The sequence below is a fragment of the Brassica napus genome, chromosome C7 (genome assembly GCF_020379485.1).
Source record: "Brassica napus cultivar Da-Ae chromosome C7, Da-Ae, whole genome shotgun sequence".
NCBI classification, from domain to species: Eukaryota; Viridiplantae; Streptophyta; class Magnoliopsida; order Brassicales; family Brassicaceae; genus Brassica; species Brassica napus.
In genome coordinates, this window is record NC_063450.1 from 50,581,834 (window position 1) to 50,599,284 (window position 17,451).

The 17,451-nt window shown below is 37.4% G+C and overlaps 4 protein-coding genes across 6 annotated transcripts; 2 read left to right on the forward strand and 2 right to left on the reverse strand.

Annotated features, from left to right (window-relative positions):
* Positions 1 to 46: 46 nt before the first annotated feature.
* LOC106407017 (DDRGK domain-containing protein 1) lies at positions 47 to 2,521 on the reverse strand. Its single transcript, XM_013847793.3, has 9 exons — positions 2,386 to 2,521; positions 2,159 to 2,292; positions 1,939 to 2,050; positions 1,549 to 1,658; positions 1,228 to 1,329; positions 988 to 1,146; positions 810 to 866; positions 685 to 721; positions 47 to 517 (listed from the first exon to the last, which is right to left on the reverse strand). The coding sequence occupies exons 2-9, from the start codon at positions 2,282 to 2,284 to the stop codon at positions 303 to 305; spliced, it is 918 nt and encodes a 305-aa protein (XP_013703247.2). The 5' UTR covers positions 2,285 to 2,292; positions 2,386 to 2,521; the 3' UTR covers positions 47 to 302.
* A 101-nt stretch (positions 2,522 to 2,622) lies between these two features.
* Positions 2,623 to 3,988, reverse strand: LOC106407371 (protein translation factor SUI1 homolog 1-like). The gene is made up of 5 exons (XM_048763154.1): positions 3,862 to 3,988; positions 3,555 to 3,635; positions 3,168 to 3,373; positions 2,969 to 3,022; positions 2,623 to 2,883 (listed from the first exon to the last, which is right to left on the reverse strand). The coding sequence occupies exons 2-5, from the start codon at positions 3,589 to 3,591 to the stop codon at positions 2,839 to 2,841; spliced, it is 342 nt and encodes a 113-aa protein (XP_048619111.1). The 5' UTR covers positions 3,592 to 3,635; positions 3,862 to 3,988; the 3' UTR covers positions 2,623 to 2,838.
* A 5,733-nt stretch (positions 3,989 to 9,721) lies between these two features.
* On the forward strand, positions 9,722 to 10,421 carry LOC106409358 (napin-1A-like). Its single transcript, XM_013850008.3, has one exon. It carries the CDS (start codon positions 9,781 to 9,783, stop codon positions 10,255 to 10,257), a length of 477 nt encoding a protein of 158 aa, XP_013705462.2. The 5' UTR covers positions 9,722 to 9,780; the 3' UTR covers positions 10,258 to 10,421.
* A 2,210-nt stretch (positions 10,422 to 12,631) lies between these two features.
* Positions 12,632 to 17,395, forward strand: LOC106409344 (disease resistance protein At4g27190-like). 3 transcript variants are annotated; one of them, XM_048763157.1, is made up of 3 exons: positions 12,632 to 12,881; positions 13,132 to 13,218; positions 13,711 to 17,395. In XM_048763157.1, exon 3 carries the CDS (start codon positions 14,160 to 14,162, stop codon positions 16,734 to 16,736), a length of 2,577 nt encoding a protein of 858 aa, XP_048619114.1. In that variant the 5' UTR covers positions 12,632 to 12,881; positions 13,132 to 13,218; positions 13,711 to 14,159; the 3' UTR covers positions 16,737 to 17,395. The 3 variants fall into 3 exon arrangements, with proteins under 3 accessions (XP_048619114.1, XP_048619113.1, XP_048619112.1); XM_048763156.1 differs by having other exon boundaries at positions 13,738 to 17,395; XM_048763155.1 differs by lacking the exons at positions 12,632 to 12,881; positions 13,132 to 13,218 and having other exon boundaries at positions 13,241 to 17,395.
* The last annotated feature ends 56 nt before the right edge of the window (positions 17,396 to 17,451 follow it).

The following is a 17,451-nucleotide window of genomic DNA, read 5'->3' on the forward strand; positions in this document are numbered from 1 at the left end:
GCGAGCATTTCATTATAATCATGATCTACGCCATCCGCGAGAGAAGTAACAGAAGTTAACTCGTTGTCGGTAAACCTTAATAATGATTCTATTACAAGCATTTTGATATGAAAAATTGAGTCTAAACTGGAGTTAATATATTTTCATGTACTGCATATGGATTGTATGTATCTCAAACTTGAGTAAACTCAGAACAAGGTGGTTCTCTATATGACCAGACACCAGCAAGTTGCAACGAGTCACTAAGACTCTTTCTTACTATTGTTTTCGACAAAGGGACGAGGGAAACATCGAATAAGGAACTAAGAAACAGAGATCTCTTCCACCACGCTGCTGATATCTTCAGTCAGCTCATGTTGCACTTTGGGCTCCAAGTCGATGAACTGGTTCGACTTGCTTGCTAGGTGTGAGATGCTAACTCTTCCTTGACGTTTGATGTAATCCGCAACCGCATTCATCTCTTCCATTGATATGTAAATGTATTTGCCTCTATCATCCATAACCCCCGAGAGCCGCCCTGTATAAAGGAAGAAAGGTTTCAGATCTCAACAGTCCCAACACGGTTTCAGATGTATGTATACAATCATCTGCTTATTCATATTGCTTCATGTTTATTATTAACATACTAAACCACAGACTGCGAGACGAATGCTATTTTTATGATTGGATAGACAGAGACAATACCAATGCTCTCCAAAGAGGCGATCCTGTTGATGCATTCCTACAAAAACAAACAGTAGAATCAGCTTAAGAACAATGGAAAAAGGTATTCATTTCTTTGTGATATAGAAGATGTAGCCAGATGATACCTGAGTTCTTAGATGAAACTCTGCGGCGAGATCTTCAAGTGGAACACATTTCTGTTTCTGCAATCACAACACAACACAAAGCAAAAGGATCAACATTTCTGCACACTGTTATGGGATGAGACAATAGTTTGTTTCTGTTCGCGGAATCAAGATTAGAATGGTTATTCAAGATATAAACCTTAATGTATTCAACAAATTCTGAAAGCAAATCTTGATTCCCACCCTCCACTTCCTCTGTAGTACCTTCAGCATCAACTGAGAACTCCCCTTTCCATTTGTCAAACTCTAACGCAGCTGCCTCTTCTTCCTTTGCTTGTCGTGCTTTTTCTTCTTCTTCCTACAAACCATTTGTCACATTTAGCCAAGTTCAGTATTTCTAAAACAGGAACAAATTTTGAGATATATTCAATTGACTCACCAACTTCCGCTCCTCTGCCTCACGCTCTTCATCCTTCTTCCTCCGCATTTCTGCATACCAATCTTGCTTTGTACTCCTTGACTCACGCGCAGCTTCTTCAGCCTTCACCAGACAATAAAAACAGATTTTGATTAGGAAAGTCAAAGCCAAAAATTTATGTATCAAAATCTGATGCTATGTCCTTAAGCTACAATATAAAACTTTCACAGTTAGGGGACTGTAACTATTCAACTAACATTCCTAGAATTTTCTCATCGTTAATCCTTCTAACTTATAGAATACTAAAAGTAATTCATAGAGATAGAGATTGTTGTTAGACACCTGTCTTTGTTCTTCTCGTTCCTGCCGCTTCTTCTCTTTCTTCTTTGATGCTCTGGCCTGATTTCCACCGGCTTCATCTTCCTCTTCATCTTCACTCCCACTGATGTTTTCTGTTTACACATTGTACACAAAAATATATATCCAAAGGCTAGTAGTTCATTTATTTATATACCTTCCCTAATCTTAAGCTCAGACTACTCACATCACTGGTTTATAGTTACTCCCTGGCTATATAACAATCTCTAACCAATAACATCCGTTTGATAGTTGATAGTCATCTAAAAACCAAGTCTTTTATTTATATACTTCAAAAAGAAACCACAATCAAACAATATATAAAGTTTGGAACTTTATCATAGAGAGACACAGAGAAGGGTGTAAAGTACAAACCTTGAACGTTGGAAGCTGAGGAGGAGCTAGCACCACCAGAAGCTGCAGGTCTCCGACGCATTCTACGCCCACCACCACCAGTACCACGTCCAACGTTTTCACGCGCCTGAACCTGCGTCGAATAACAACAAACACCATCACCATAATTCATTAAACCTAAAAAAAAAAAAGAGTCAAATCCATTTCACTAACAATGAAATTAAAAGTTGAGAACTTTTACCGGCGGAGGAGGTGCTGCATCTTCTTCCTCACGTGATCTGCTATCTACTCGGCGTTTCCATAAGAACAAAGGGATCACCGCGGCTATGAGGATCATGGAGACTATCAGAGCGAAGATCTCCTCCATCTCTTTACCTGCGATCGAGAAAAAAAATGGGGGATTTGAGGGAAAATGTAGAGAGACAAAGCCAAACGAGGATCGATTCAGATGATGATTCCGAAATTAACCTTAATTGCGTTTCTTCTCACGTTTTGTTGTCTTCTCTATTCGTAGTTTAGCCTATGCTCGAGGATTGCAGAACTCTCGGTTAGAGAAGAAAGACAATCGAGGCGGGGTTAATTTCGTAATTTTATGAGACTTTCAAACCCTCTGAGGCTCTCAGAGTCTTTCGTGCCGTTATTTTGGAGTCTAATTGGATCATTGGTCCTTTTTGAAGTTACAAAGCACGAATAGTAGTAAAACTGTGATTCAATTTCATATCTATTTTTATTAAACAAGTAGCAAGAGTAACACAAGGTTACATAGATGGTAGTCTCTTAGTATCATACCGAGTCTAAACCGAAACAAAACCAAGCAACACAAGAGATCAAAGAAGAAGTTGAGGAAATGTTTTGGAAAGGGAGGGAGAACGATAGTGTGATACACTATAACAGAATAAAGCAAACTAGGGACAAAGCAGCTCAGAAACCATGGATCTTGATGTTGTCCTTCTTCACAAGGCCAGCCTGTTTTCCAAGAAAAGAGGTAAGAGCAATGAGATAACGCAACAATATTTTTTAATAGCTTTGTCCGTGAGAATGTGGTCATTACCTGGACTAGGAACGTGGAGACGTTCTTCCTCTGGTCTCCTTGAAGCTGAATAACCTACACATTTACACAGACGCACTATTAAAGAGAGAGAGAGAGCACACATATAAAAGACTAGAAAAGTTAAATCTCCCTTGGCTAAGCTTTGCAATTAGTCTTTGCACTATTTTAATGCTAACATGTCGACAATAAAGACACGAACCTGTCCGAGTTCAGAGTCTTGAACCACTGTTCCGTTGCAACAAAACTCTTTCTTGAGGTCCTTAAGTATCTTGCTGTAACTATACTCTTTCTTCAGCCCCTGGACGGTTGTCAAGCTTTTCCTACCATTGCGCTGCTGCACACGGATGTGGACGTACTCTTTTGTTCCCGCACCTGAGTCCTCAGCATTCGCATCAGCAAACGGGTCTGCACAACATCAAAAAAGAAACAAAAAATACTGATTAGCTCATATCTATTCCCACATGATAAACATTTACCAAATACCATGTTCCAAATATTTTAAAAAAAAAACTGTTACCAAACATCTATGAAATAGACTTATGAGGCGGATAATCAGAAGTAGACTACGGATCAAAGTGGAACTTACCGAAGGCAGTAGGGACCTGGGAATCAAGTTCAGACATGAAACTTTGTTGATCTGATGGGCAAACGACACAGAAGCTGAGACCTGAATAAGAAGACAAAGAATCAGAGCCACGTTTAACTAGAGACTAATGACTATATAAAGTATCAATCTTTGAATTTTCATATTCAGATGAGATCCAAAGCAAGATTCTTTTTTAAAACCCAGCAGCAAATCCGAAAAATCATCAACAAAAAGCTCGAATCGGATCTTCATGGGGGGGGGGGGGGGGGGGAAAGCGAATACACATACCGAAAACGCAGAACTATACCTGATTCGAATAAACCCTAGATTCGGATAAAGTCTGCAACTTCTGTTCTGGTGGAGACAAAAGTAACGGGAGGAAGAGGTGATGAGATACTTCGGTCTGAAAACGTATCTTCAATCTCTTGTTGGGTTTGGGCTTTATACTTGTCCTATACGTGGGCTTGGGCTTCAGTTCGTCTCCCCAATCCTCCACTTGATTAACTGATTTCTTTGTGTTTGTTGGAAGGCCCTGATCGTTTACGTGTCGCGCGACCTGCAACCTGCGACCTGCGACTAAGATTACATTCGTTTACGTGTCGCGCGACCTGCGACTTGCGACATGCGACTAAACCTGCGACCTGCGACTAAAACTATGTTCGTTTACGTGTCGCGCGACCTGCGATCTGTGACCTGCGACCAGTCGCGCGATTAAAATTTTCTTAATTTTTAGTCGCTGTTTTTTTGGGCGACTTGAATGGGAACCCGCGCGCGACATCAAAACGAACAACAACCTGCGACTTGCGACATGCGACCTGCGATTGGTCGCATGTTACGCGACAGCAAAACGAACAACAACCTGCGACTGATCGCAGGTCGCATGTCGCAGGTCGCGCGATACGTAAACGAACAAGGCTGAAGTGTATAGTTTTGCTGCTACTTCATTAACATGATACAAGATATAGTTTTGCTAGAAATGTTTGTTACCTCATGTTTAACTTTAATTAGTCATTTAATTGGGATATCAATTCCATTGTGTGATGGTTATAGATGGTGAACATTTGACTATTTTTGTTGGTTAATTAAATTTCCAATAATATACACCGAATTAGTAAATTACTATTTTAACGTATTTTATAAAGTTAATGATTATTTCTTTGGGACTCGATGGTTACAATTGAGGCAATCAAGTATATTGTATGGAAATGCTTGGATGAGTTTTTCTTTTCCTATAACATGTTTTCGTTTTAAAGTGTGTGTTTCTAATTTTATTACTCTACTAAACAAATGAATTATAGAATCTTATTATACAGCAACTCTTTCAATGTGCTCATAATCTCTTTTCTTCATCCATCCATTTAAACCAGATTATATACATTTCAACCTTCATTTTTTTAAATAGTTGGCATGTCAGGATATGACTACACATCATATATGCATGTAGACGAGGAGAGTTGTCACTCCACCACATTTAAGTTTCCAACACCTAATGGCGACAACATTGTCCCTTATAGATTCTCTCTCACGCACACAACAACAAACAAACAAGAGAACACATGAATGCAATGTTAGTATGCCATACGTGATCTCCATGCAGAACACCTCTCTTATCGATAAATACCAACCAAACCTTCACTTCACTCTTCACTCTTCACTCAAACTAAATTCCTCGTTATATCTACGTCTGCAAAAGAAATGTTCTGACATAGTTATAAGTTATATAACTGGATGAATCAAAAGGTTGAAAGAGGTGAAGAACTATGACCAGAAAGAGAAAGAAAAAAACAGGAGATCAGATGTCTCATCTTCGGCTGCTGAACCACGTACTGTTACGTTAGGAGACCATCAACTGGTCTCATATATTATAATTCCATCATTAATTTATATTAAGTGACTGTAAAAATGGTGATTCATATATTTAACATTAACTTAAAAATTAACATTGATATGTCAATACACACTACAAGAAAATACAAAATTAGCTACGAAATGTAACGAGGAAAATAAGTCCTCGTAAATGTACGTCTTATTTACGAGAACTTTACGAGGAAAAAACAAATCAACGTAATTTTATCGTAAAATAACGACAATAAAGTTTCGTCGTAAAAACGACGCAATTTAAAGTGGTTTTTACGAGGAAACAAGATTTCGTCGTAACGTAGACGTAAATATAACGAGGAATTTACGATGAAATATTTTACGTCTACTTCGCGTCGAAATTTATGATTAATTAATTTTAACGTTCTCTTTATTTTTGCAGGTTGATTATAACGATCCAGATTACCCCACATGGTCTCATGAATTAATTCAAGGTTCAGTTGCAAAGGTCACCACATCACCGATGTATTCACACGAGGCTTTACTTTTCATACATATGAGTATGGTAGACATCGGGCGACAAGTAGTTATGGAATATGTGTGAAAGGCGAAACAGATTTCTACGGGATCTTGCAGGAGATTATTGAAGTGGAATTCCTAGGGTTATTGAAGCTGAAATGTATCCTCTTCAAATGTGACTGGTTCGACCCCGTCGTCAACCGAGGGTGTTCGATTTAACAAATTCGGTGTAGTTGACGTCAATGGTGGACGAAGGTACAACAAATTCGAACCTTTCATATTAGCTTTGCAAGCAGATCAAGTCAGCTTCCTTCCATACCCTCGGATTAGAGAATCACGAATCAATTGGTTTGCCGTTTTCAAAGATACACCTCGTGGACGAATAATCGGTGGAGAAGAACAACCATTGCAAGAAGAACACATCAATGAAGTCGAGGAACCTGAACAACAAAATGATGACATCCTTCTTATTAATCCACATAATCGTGAGTACGAAGATCTTCCCGACGATACGACGGACGAAGCTGTTGAAGACGAGTTTAATGAAAATGATTATGTTTCTAGTGATGACGAGAATGTCACTGATGTATCCGAATGATGATATAATTTTCTTAAATATGATTTATTTTTAGAGTTAATGCATGTGTTTAGTTTGTTTAATCATGAAAATTAAATTATATAATTTGATTTTTGTTTAACTTAATTGGGGTTTGGAGTTTAGAAAGAAGAGATTGAGTGTTAGATGAAGTTAAGGAACTTGGGGTTTGAGGTTTTGGGTTTCGGGTGATAGGGATTTGCATACCTTCCTCGTAAAAAAACAAAGGCCTTATTATTTCCTCGTAAATAAAAACACGGGCCTTGTTATTTTCTCGTTAATTTACGACGATTTTACGACGAAAATGAAAACACGGGCCTTGTTATTTCCTCGTAAATTTACGACAATTTTACGACAAAAATGAAAACACGGGCCTTGTTATTTCCTCGTTAAATAACGAGGATTTTACGACTACAACTACTTCTATAAATAAGTACACCCCTCCCATTCTAAACTTGCACCCAAAAAAAAACTAATCCCTAGTTTTAGAAAACCTGAATGCAGTGCACGGTCACTAGAACATTTCTGATCAGTTTCAAATGCTATTTGGAATTGATAAGTACTGTTCTAGTGCCCGTGTCTTCCTTCAGTTTTTTTTTGTAAATTGAAACACTTTTCGTCGTAAAAAAAACACAAGCCTTGCTAATTTCTCGTAATATTACGACGATTTTACGACGAAATTGAAAATACGGACCTTGTTATTTTCTCGCAACAAAAACACGGGACTTGTTATTTCCTCGCAACAAAAACACGGATCTTGTTATTTCCTCGTTAATTTATGAGGGCTTTACGAGTACAACTACTTCTCTAAATAAGTACATCCCTCCCATTCTAAACTTGCACAAAAAAAAACAATAGTCTGAAAAAACCTGAAGGGCGTGCACCGTCACTAGGACAGTTCTTTCAAATGCTATTTGGGATTGATAAGACTGTTCTGGTGACAGTGCCTTCCTTCAGTTTTTTTTGTAAATTGAAACACTTTTTGTCGTAAAATCATCGTAAATTAAAAAAACGGGTCTTGCTAATTCGTCGTAAAAAAACGCGGGCCTTGCTAATTCCTCGTAAATTTACATGGGCTTTACGATAAAAATTAAAAAAGAAAAACTTTTCGTCGTAAAATCGTCGTAAACAAAAACACGGGCCTTGCTAATTCGTCGTAAAATAAAACGCGGGCCTGGCTAATTCATCGTAAAGTTACGAGGATCTTACGACGAAATGTAAGTCTGTATATATACCCAAACTGAATCACTTTCTCATTTCGTAGTCATTTCCTCTCCTTATCCTAACAAGGTATTCCTCTCTACTTCCTCTCTAATTTAGCTTAGGTGGTTAGTTTAGGAAAATTATTGTTGATTAGGTGGTTAGTGTAGGAAATAATTTGTAGATAGGTTTATGGAATTTGTTGAAAATATAGAAAGATGATTTTTAAATGTTAATTAATAATCCCGTTCCAGAGCCATCCCGCCCACAAGAAGATGAGGAAGAAGTACAGAGGAGGAAATGCATAACAACAACAACAACAACAACCTTTAGTTTTTTTTTCATCTTTTTATTGTATTATATTAAATTCTAAACTTAAATATTCATAAAATATTTTCGTATGGATTTATTATTTACTTTTTAATATTTTTGAAATAATTTAAAAATATTTTTATTTCATTATATTTTTTTGTAAAAAATAAAGAATCGAAGCAAATTCATAGCTAAATTACGTCAACTTAACGAGGAAACTGAATAAATATTACCGAGGAATTTACTACGAAAGGCACGGAGATTCTTCGTAAAAATTACATGTAAACAACGATGAAATTTAGCGTCCACTTTACGAGGAAATGTTTACGTGCACTTTACGAGAAAATAGTTTACGTGTACTTTACGAGGAAATATATTACGTGTAGTTTACGTGAAAACTGTTTACATGTATTTTACGAGGAAAGTGTTTACGTGTATTTTGCGACGAATCTACTGATACCACTTTACGACGAATTATTTCCTCTTAAGTTTACGACGAATTAGCGAAGAAATATACGTTACGACGAACGATTAATGAGGAAACGATTTTCGTAGTTAATTCGTCGTAAAACCATCGTCGTTATTTATATGTTTTCTTGTAGTGACATCTCAATTATAAAATAATATATTAAAATGGAAGTCTTTTTTTTTGAATTAACGAAGTATTTGTTATTACCACCATAAATATGATGTCAATAGTCGGACATGTCAGAATAGGAGCTACAAGTCGCACATAGCATGCAGACGCGGAGGACTGCTGATGTTGTTGTTTTTTTTAGTCTAAATTAAATGTTAAAAACTGCAGGTGTTGTTGATCACTTGACACTCACTTCAAACACCAATAAGGCTTTCTCTCTCTCTCTCACAAACAAATGATTTGCCGTAATTGAGATCTTATATATAGTTCGGCTGGCTCATGATAGATTTTTATTCTCAAAATGAATTTAGTCAAAATGTAATTAATTGTCAATATATATATGTAGTTACAAATTCCATACACATAGAGAACCATCTGATGATAGGAAAACAAAATTTCAGGTCAAGCTTTAAATAAAATAGATGTTTTAATAAGGCAAAGCCAGATTTAACTTTAAACAACCAAAATCCTGTTAAACTAACATATCCAATTAATCCTATAATGAGTGTACTCATGATATGGTCGGTGTCCGTAATGAAAAAGAGGAACATTATGAAATATAATGGCATGATTAACTCCGGTCTCTTAGCCTGGATTCTTAACTCATAATTTGACATTTTTTTTGTTTTTTTTTGTTTTATATTTTTCGGCTAACAAACGACTCTTATTTAAGAGACAGCTCTTATATCTCTTATTTAAGAGACAATTCTTATCTTTTCTTAGTTAAAATACTAAAAACCGTCTCTTACCCGAAGCTAAGAACCCCAGTTAAGAGACTGGTGTTAATCATGGTCTAATACCATTACGAGGGGAATGTTATATGATTCTTTTACTATTCTATTGAGTTCAATATTAATGATGATCATTCTTATACCGTTTTCACCAAGGCTTTAATCTCCAGTATTAAAATCCAAGATAACATCAACTTGCAGGTGTTATTTATCACTTGTCATTCCTCTACATTCGAGTTTCCAACACCTAATCCCGACAACAACCTTGTAGCTTCTCTCTATATCAAATACATGCAGGCAATGTTACACGTGATCTCCATGCACAACACCTCCCTTGTTCATAAATACCACCCATCCATTCGCCTAATTCTTCACTCAAACCAAAAACACAAGAAACACACACACAAATAGCAAATGGCTAACAAGATCTTTCTCGTGTGCGCAACTTTTGCCTTCTGCGTCCTCCTCACCAACGCCTCCATCTACCGCACCGTGGTCGAATTCGACGAAGATGACACTACCGACCAAGTAGGCCCATTCCGCCAACCACAGAAATGCCAGAGGGAGTTTCAGCAAGAGCAACACCTAAGAGCTTGCCAGCAATGGATCCGCCAGCAACTTGCGGGATCACCCTTCAGCGAAAACCAGTGGGGTCCTCAGCAGGGGCCGTCGCTACGCGAGCAATGCTGCAACGAGCTTTACCAGGAAGACCAAGTGTGCGTTTGCCCTACTTTGAAACAAGCAGCCAAGTCAGTTAGGGTCCAGGGACAGCACGGACCATTCCAGTCCACCCGCATCTACCAGATCGCTAAGAACTTGCCAAACGTTTGCAACATGAAACAAATTGGAACATGTCCCTTCATTGCCATCCCTTTCTTTCCTCCTTACTAAATCCTAGTGTTATCACACGATGATCATCATTAATGTGGGTTGTTGATGTATGTTTAACAACACACAGTCATCGTGTGTGTTTTATCAAAAAAAAAAAAGGGTGTAATGGTAGCTTGAGACTAATGCAATAAGCTCTACTCGGTAATAAAAGAGAAGTTTTACTTTTTGTTCAAGTGTATCAGTATGCTGTAGGTCTTGCACCAAAAATAGATTACAAAACCAATAATAGATATCTTATATGCTTAGTATAATTAGCAGATATAATATGATTAGTATATTTCAACAAAAAAATATATGATTGTATACTTTTATTTATCTAATGCTTGTCGATTCAAGATTTTAGAGCACTGTTTTTAACACATAAATCATCCTGATACAAGATGAAAGTGGAGAAAATCTTTTACAAGAAAAAAATGGAGAAAATAGACTCCTCTTATACATTAAAACAGAAGTCACAACCTTGATTCATGTATGATTTTTTTATAAAAATGGATCTAATTGACATATTCATAGAAAGTCATGTTACATTTAATCCATAATCTTATCATTTAAATTTTGGGCATACCAGAATTTTTTATTGGGCAATCAATAATTGGATTTAAAGAATAGATGATCCATTGGATTTATAGATAGTATAAATTGAATAGATATAATTTAATATTGTAATATTATACATTCATATGTTAAATAGTTAAATATTTGTCGATGTTAACTTTTAAAATTATAAAGATTTTTTTTAAATAACAAAAAACATATTATCTAACATTGATTAATCTCTACTACATTAAACCTATGAAAACAAATTTTAAACTATATAGTTTATTTTAAAAATTAAACAAAATTGATATATATCTTATTAATTTTAAACTATATAGTTTTTCTAAATTTGTGAAATGTTACAATATCTTTGAATATGACAATAAAACAATATTTTATTAATCTTTATATATATAGTTACGATTTTAATAATGAAATAATAATCCGAAAATATATATATAGAAGAAGATACAAATACATGTGTAAGTTTAAAATAATCTATTCAATGAAAAAAAATACTGTAAACTTATTACGTTTTAAAAATTGATAGGCACTTATATTATAATATATACCAATTTAGAATTAAAAACAAAATATTAATATAAATGAAAACAAAAACTTGCGCGGTTGCGCGGATCGAGATCTAGTTTAGGTTAATACAAAAGCTGTAGTTCAAAAAGAAAAAAAAAAGTTAATACAAGCTCTATACAGATTAAAAACAAACTCTATAACTAGTCAGTGCCGGTCCAGAGTAATTAAACACCTAAAGCAAATTTACAAAATTTATGCCCCTAGCAAGAATCAAACCAAACATCTTTAGGAGAAATATAACCTCTACAGCCAATAGACCAACAACGTACTTGTGTTATTGGCGCCCAAAAAGTTTATATAATATTTGGTGAAGCCCATGGTTCACGGGCTTTTAGCCCAGGGCCGGACCAGTAACTAGTGACCACATTTAGTTAGAAACATAATCCGACTGCCTGTTGTTAACTTTGACGTCAGAGCCGGTCTCGAAGAACGGGGGCCCTACTCAAAATTTTTTTTATTACAAATATATTGATATTTTTCGTAAATTTTACAAAAAATTATTGTATTTTAAAATTATAGTAATGGTTTAGTTTAAGAAATATAGTCTGCACAGAAAATTATGCCGATAAAGAGAAGAAACTTAAAGAATAATGGGTTTTGTTTTTTAAAAAATATTTTTGTAACTGAGTTTACAAAGAAAATTATTTGTAATAAGTGAGTTATTTTTTTATGTTACGGTAGTTTAGTTTAGAAAGAAAATAACTAATGTTAAGTTTACAAAAAAAAATAACTCTGTTACATATTTTTTTTTTTTGAAAATGGGGGCCCCTTCGAGTGGGGGCCCTATCCAAATGTTTCACTTCAATCCCAGAGGTCCGGCTCTGCTTGACGTGTGCCGTTACAATCTCACAAGCATTCAATTCACCCTTCCTATGAGTCTGAGAGGGAGCACAGAACCTCCCAGAGGGTTCAGGTGTGATGTTAACAAACATTAGCATCTAGAGTCGCCACCTAAGCAAGGCTAATAACATAATTCAACCAAGTTTTCTGTTCAAATATATGATAATGCAAAAGATTAAAAATTTTAAACAATTTTACCCTTTTCTTTGGTCAAAAACTACCAGGCCATTCATATGGTATGGCTAAAATTGTCCAAATACAAAGTTTTTCATTATTTACGATTCTCTCAGATGCCCATAATAATGTGTCCCACTTTCATGTCCCGTACCCTGAGCCTGAGGTGGGCTCTCTAGATCAGCTTAGCACTAATGGGCCTCCTTAATAAATAAAAAAGGCTTTTTGTTTGTTTGTCGTAATTGAGCAGAAACATCCCCACAAAATTGTACAGTGTTATTTTCATCCGTTGCCAATCGAAATCAGCTCCAGAAGTTCTGGATTTTCAATCAGAATCGTCAAGTTTATGGTTTAAGGTTCAAAATTTGAAGTGTCTAGTAAAAAATCTATGATCTTTCCGCAATTGCGAAACCGCTTCAGCATATTTCATTGCCGCCATAGTTTTCATCTCGAGCTTGTCACGTTCCTTGTTCTGTTTTGAGGTTAGTTAAGAGGCAAATATTAGCATCTAGAGACTTATCTGTTACTGAGGATTTTAGTTGGGTAAAGGTAGCTTGTGAGAGTTAGGGACTCTCTAATATAATCCATTGGTTATAAGTTTTCAGCTCAAGCATGTCATGTTCCTTGGTCTTTTTTTATGTTAGGTAGAGGCAAGACTTATCTATTATTGGAGATTCGGGGACTATCTAATATATTCTGTCGGTTCTAAGCTTGAATATTGGCTCTTTGCAGATTTATAGGAGAGCTGAATCAGTTTCTAAGACAATCCCTTGTTGATATTTGCCTCTAACAACTCTTAGAATGTGTGCACGCTCACCTGTAAGTAGTTAATTTCTCGTCTTTTTCTTAGTAAGTGGGATTGGTGTCAAAGATGACTTTTGAAAGACGACAATTGGAATATGTCTGAACCACGTTTAAAGCACAGAGTTAACCAAATAATAGTGTTATTATTTCTGAAAAGTGACAGCCAAATTAGAAAGTTTCGATGAATCTAACCGAAGTCTTACTAGAAGTTTTAAAAATAAAACGGGGAAGAAGTCTTCAAGTAAAGTTGTTGGAAACTTGAAAAGTCAACTCTTTGATGACTAAATCAAAGGCATAAACATCAAAGTCTAGTTATTTATTTGTGAAGACTTTATAAAGTCAGCATTTCTGACCCTTTCTATTCTAAGGAGACCATTAAGAAGTCGTTGCTGCTCAGAGTGGTTTATCTTGTGGATATTTGATCAGTTGTTCTTCACATTTCTTGTTATCATTCCTTCTTACTTTTCTTTAATCTCGTTGTGAAACTCTTTGACATGGATTGTCTAGGCTCAGCCTTGGGTTCTTTCTTGGCAGAGGCAGGGCGTGGTATATGCAGATCAACCTATATTCGAGCCACTTATACCATCCGGTTCAAGTCGAACATCAACGCTCTAAAGAATGTGGTCAATGGCCTTGTTGAAGTTCAGAACAAAGTGGAGAAAGACCTCAAAACGTTGGAAATCAAAGGGAAGTCCTTGCATGTGCAACTGAGGAGATGGCTAAGAGATGTGGAAGAGATTGTCTCTGAAGCAAATTCAATTCAGGAAGGGCGTGTTTCATGTGCCCTGTCCTTGAGATGTAAGCGGGGTAAAAAACTTGTGGTAGTTATTGATAAAGTCAAGAAGCTTCAGAAGCTAGGCGTAGAGCTTCTCGACATATTTTCTTTGGAAGGAAGATCTGTACTAGTTGAGAGAATCATTGGACCCTCGATCGCTGATCAAACAGTAGCATCAAAGATGTTAGTCAAAGTTCGAAGCTGTTTGATGAGTGATGAAGTTCAAAAGATCGGTATTTGGGGTATGGGTGGAGTTGGGAAAACAACACTTGTAAGGGAACTGAACAATAAGCTGTGGAAAGAAGCTGATACGCAGCCTTTTGGTATGGTGATATGGGTTACAGTCTCCAAAGAGTTTGAATTGGGAAGGGTACAGAAGCAAATCGCTGAGAGATTGGATGTGGAAATCAGATTAGGCGAAAGCGAGGAAAGACTGGCTAGCCGGATATATGGAAGGCTTGAGCAAGTAAGTAGCTTTCTTCTCATTCTTGATGATGTCTGGAAACCCATTGATTTAGACCAGTTGGGGATTCCACACACAAATGAACACAAGTCTACAAAGATTGTCTTGACTTCTAGATTTCTAGAGGTGTGCCAGAGCATCAAAACAGATATTGACTTCAGAGTGAATTACTTATGTGAAGAAGAAGCTTGGGAATTGTTCTGTAAAAATGCTGGAGAAGTAACTAGATTAGATCGTGTTAGACCCATAGCAAAAAAGGTTTCTCGGGAGTGTGGTGGATTGCCTTTGGCTATCATCACGGTTGGAATGGCTATGCGGGGGAAGAAGAAGGTGGAGCTGTGGAAACATGCCCTTAAAGAACTCAAGAGTGCGGTGCCTTATGTCAAGAGTATTGAAGAAAAGATCTACCAGCCTCTGAAGTTGAGCTACGACAGGCTCCAGCCAAAGATGAAATCTTGCTTCCTCTTCTGTGCCTTATTTCCAGAGGATTACTCAATCGAAGTCTCTGAGCTTGTGAGGTACTGGATTGCCGAAGGGTTCATTGATGAAACACAAAACTATAGCTACTTAATGAATCAAGGAATCACCTTGGTGGAGAATCTGAAAGACTCTTGCTTACTTGAAGAGGGTGCTCATGTTGACACAGTTAAGATGCATGATGTGGTTCGCGATTTTGCCATATGGGTCATGTCTTCCTCGCAAGATGATAGTCACTCTCTTGTCATGTCCGGTATAGGTTTGTGCGAGTTTCCACATGAGAAGTTCGTTCCTTCAATCCGAAGAGTTTCTTTGATGAACAATAAGCTTAAAAGGCTCTCAAATCAAGTGGTAAAGTGTGTTGAACTCTCAGCTTTGCTGCTACAAGGAAACTTTCACTTGAAGGAATTGCCTGAGGGGTTCTTGATATCTTTTCCAGCACTTCGAATTTTGAATCTAAGTGGGACATGCATAAGGTCGTTGCCCAACTCCCTCAACAAGCTTCATGAGCTAAGATCTCTCATCTTGAGAGACTGCTACTACCTTGAAGAAGTTCCTTCCCTTCTAGGGCTTGCAAAAATTCAAATTCTGGATCTTTGTGCCACTCGAATAAGGGAAACTCCAAGAGGGTTGGAAACTTTGAACAGCTTGAGACTACTTGACCTCTCCCGAACGCATCACCTCGAAAGCATTCCAGCAGGAATCATCCCACAGTTATCGAATTTAGAGGTTCTAGATATGACCCTTAGTCATTTCCACTGGGGCGTCCAAGGACAAACTCAAGAGGGGCAAGCAACACTTGAAGAGATTGCGCGCCTCCAACGTTTGTCGGTCCTCTCAATCAGAGTCGTATGTGTTCCACCTCTCTCCCCTGATTACAATTCCTGGATAGAAAGGTTAAAGAAATTCCAGTTGTTTATCGGTCCAACAGCAAACTCTTTACCTTCTAGACATGACAAGCGGAGAGTGACTATTAGTAGTCTCAATGTTTCAGAAGCATTCATTGGATGGTTGCTAGAGAATACAACTTCTCTAGTGATGAACCATTGCTGGGGTCTCAATGAGATGCTGGAGAACTTGGTAATCGATAGCACGAGTAGCTTCAACATGTTAAGATCTCTAACGGTAGAGGGTTTTGGTGGAAGTATAAGACCCGCTGGTGGATGTGTCGCACAGCTGGATCTTCTACCTAACCTTGAAGAACTTCATCTGCGTCGTGTAAATCTGGGAACCATTAGAGAGCTCGTTGGTCACCTGGGGTTGAGATTTGAGACACTGAAACATCTAGAAATCAGCAGATGTAGCCAGCTCAAATGCCTTCTTTCATTTGGGAACTTCATCTGTTTCCTGCCGAATCTACAAGAGATACACGTTAGTTTCTGTGAAAGGCTTCAGGAGCTGTTTGACTATTTTCCAGGAGAAGTTCCAACCTCTGCTTCTGTGGTACCTGCTCTGCGTGTCATAAAGCTAAGGAATCTTCCGCGGTTGAGGAGATTATGTAGCCAAGAAGAGTCATGGGGATGTCTGGAACATGTGGAAGTGATAAGTTGCAATCTTCTGAGGAATCTACCCATAAGTGCAAATGACGCTCATGGAGTCAAAGAAGTAAGAGGAGAAACACACTGGTGGAACAACTTAACTTGGGATGATAACACTACAAGAGAAACTCTTCAGCCTCGTTTCATAGCAGCTGGGAATATACCTACTGGCTCTCTTGGAATGTCTTGCTATCAGAGCTCCAACACAATTGAAGAAGCTTCTCCAATTTCTACTTTACAAGAATCTCAGGCCGAAGAGCTTCCTGTAGCTACGATGTAATCATGAACTTACAGAGGTGTGGATAATACTTGGCTCACTTGCAATATCTTGTCACCGGGGCTCCAGCTCAATCTAATAGAGAGATAAGAGGTTTCTCCAGTTTAGATAGAAGACCGAACGTCTGAGGAGTTTATGAAGGGACACTGTAATCCTCGAGTTGCAGAAAGTTTCAGGTTCAACAGGTGACCCTCACTTTGTCAAAAAGTTTTCAGGTTTGAGCAGTGAACCATGTTAGCCACTCTAGTTTAACCTGCTCGCATTTGCTAGGAGGCCTCAAAAGTGTCTGGTCTTCACAAAGGAGAATATTTAAGATGTCCGTTTTCTTACACTTTCATAAATTTCCTTTGTCAAACGTGGGTTTGCTGCTCTGGTCGACATACTTTGCAGAAAATCAAGAGCCACGAGAAGTCTCAAAGGCTTGAGTCAAGAGCTTTCTTGTGCCAGGGACAGGGACAGGTCAGTATTAAGTATTACGGTCCAGTTGGTGGACTTAAAAATATGTGTTTCATAATCAGTGATCGTTACACTAAACAGTAACAGGTTTGAAGTTGTTATACCTCAGGAATTCTCGGATAATTTTATTCTCCTTTTGTGTATTTGGTTTCTTGATTTATTCAGTTCCGTGCAATGAAAGTAAACATGAAATTTCGTTTTCTATACATGGAAGTATGTTTGTTACTGGAAACGTTAAAAGAATGTTCAAATTTTGCAAATA

Coding starts and splice junctions, on each gene's coding strand:
- LOC106409344 (XM_048763155.1), top strand. CDS start 13,698: ATGGATTGTCTAGGCTCAGCCTTGGGTTCTTTCTTGGCAGAGGCAGGG.
- LOC106407017 (XM_013847793.3), bottom strand. CDS start 2,284: ATGGAGGAGATCTTCGCTCTGATAGTCTCCATGATCCTCATAGCCGCG. Junction 2,051..2,158: donor ATGCAGCACCTCCTCCGCCG/GTAAAAGTTCTC, acceptor TATTCGACGCAG/GTTCAGGCGCGTGAAAACGT. Junction 1,659..1,938: donor CTCAGCTTCCAACGTTCAAG/GTTTGTACTTTA, acceptor ATGTGTAAACAG/AAAACATCAGTGGGAGTGAA.
- LOC106409358 (XM_013850008.3), top strand. CDS start 9,781: ATGGCTAACAAGATCTTTCTCGTGTGCGCAACTTTTGCCTTCTGCGTC.
- LOC106407371 (XM_048763154.1), bottom strand. CDS start 3,591: ATGTCTGAACTTGATTCCCAGGTCCCTACTGCCTTCG. Junction 3,374..3,554: donor CCAGGTCCCTACTGCCTTCG/GTAAGTTCCACT, acceptor GATGTTGTGCAG/ACCCGTTTGCTGATGCGAAT. Junction 2,884..2,968: donor TCTCCACGTTCCTAGTCCAG/GTAATGACCACA, acceptor CTTGGAAAACAG/GCTGGCCTTGTGAAGAAGGA.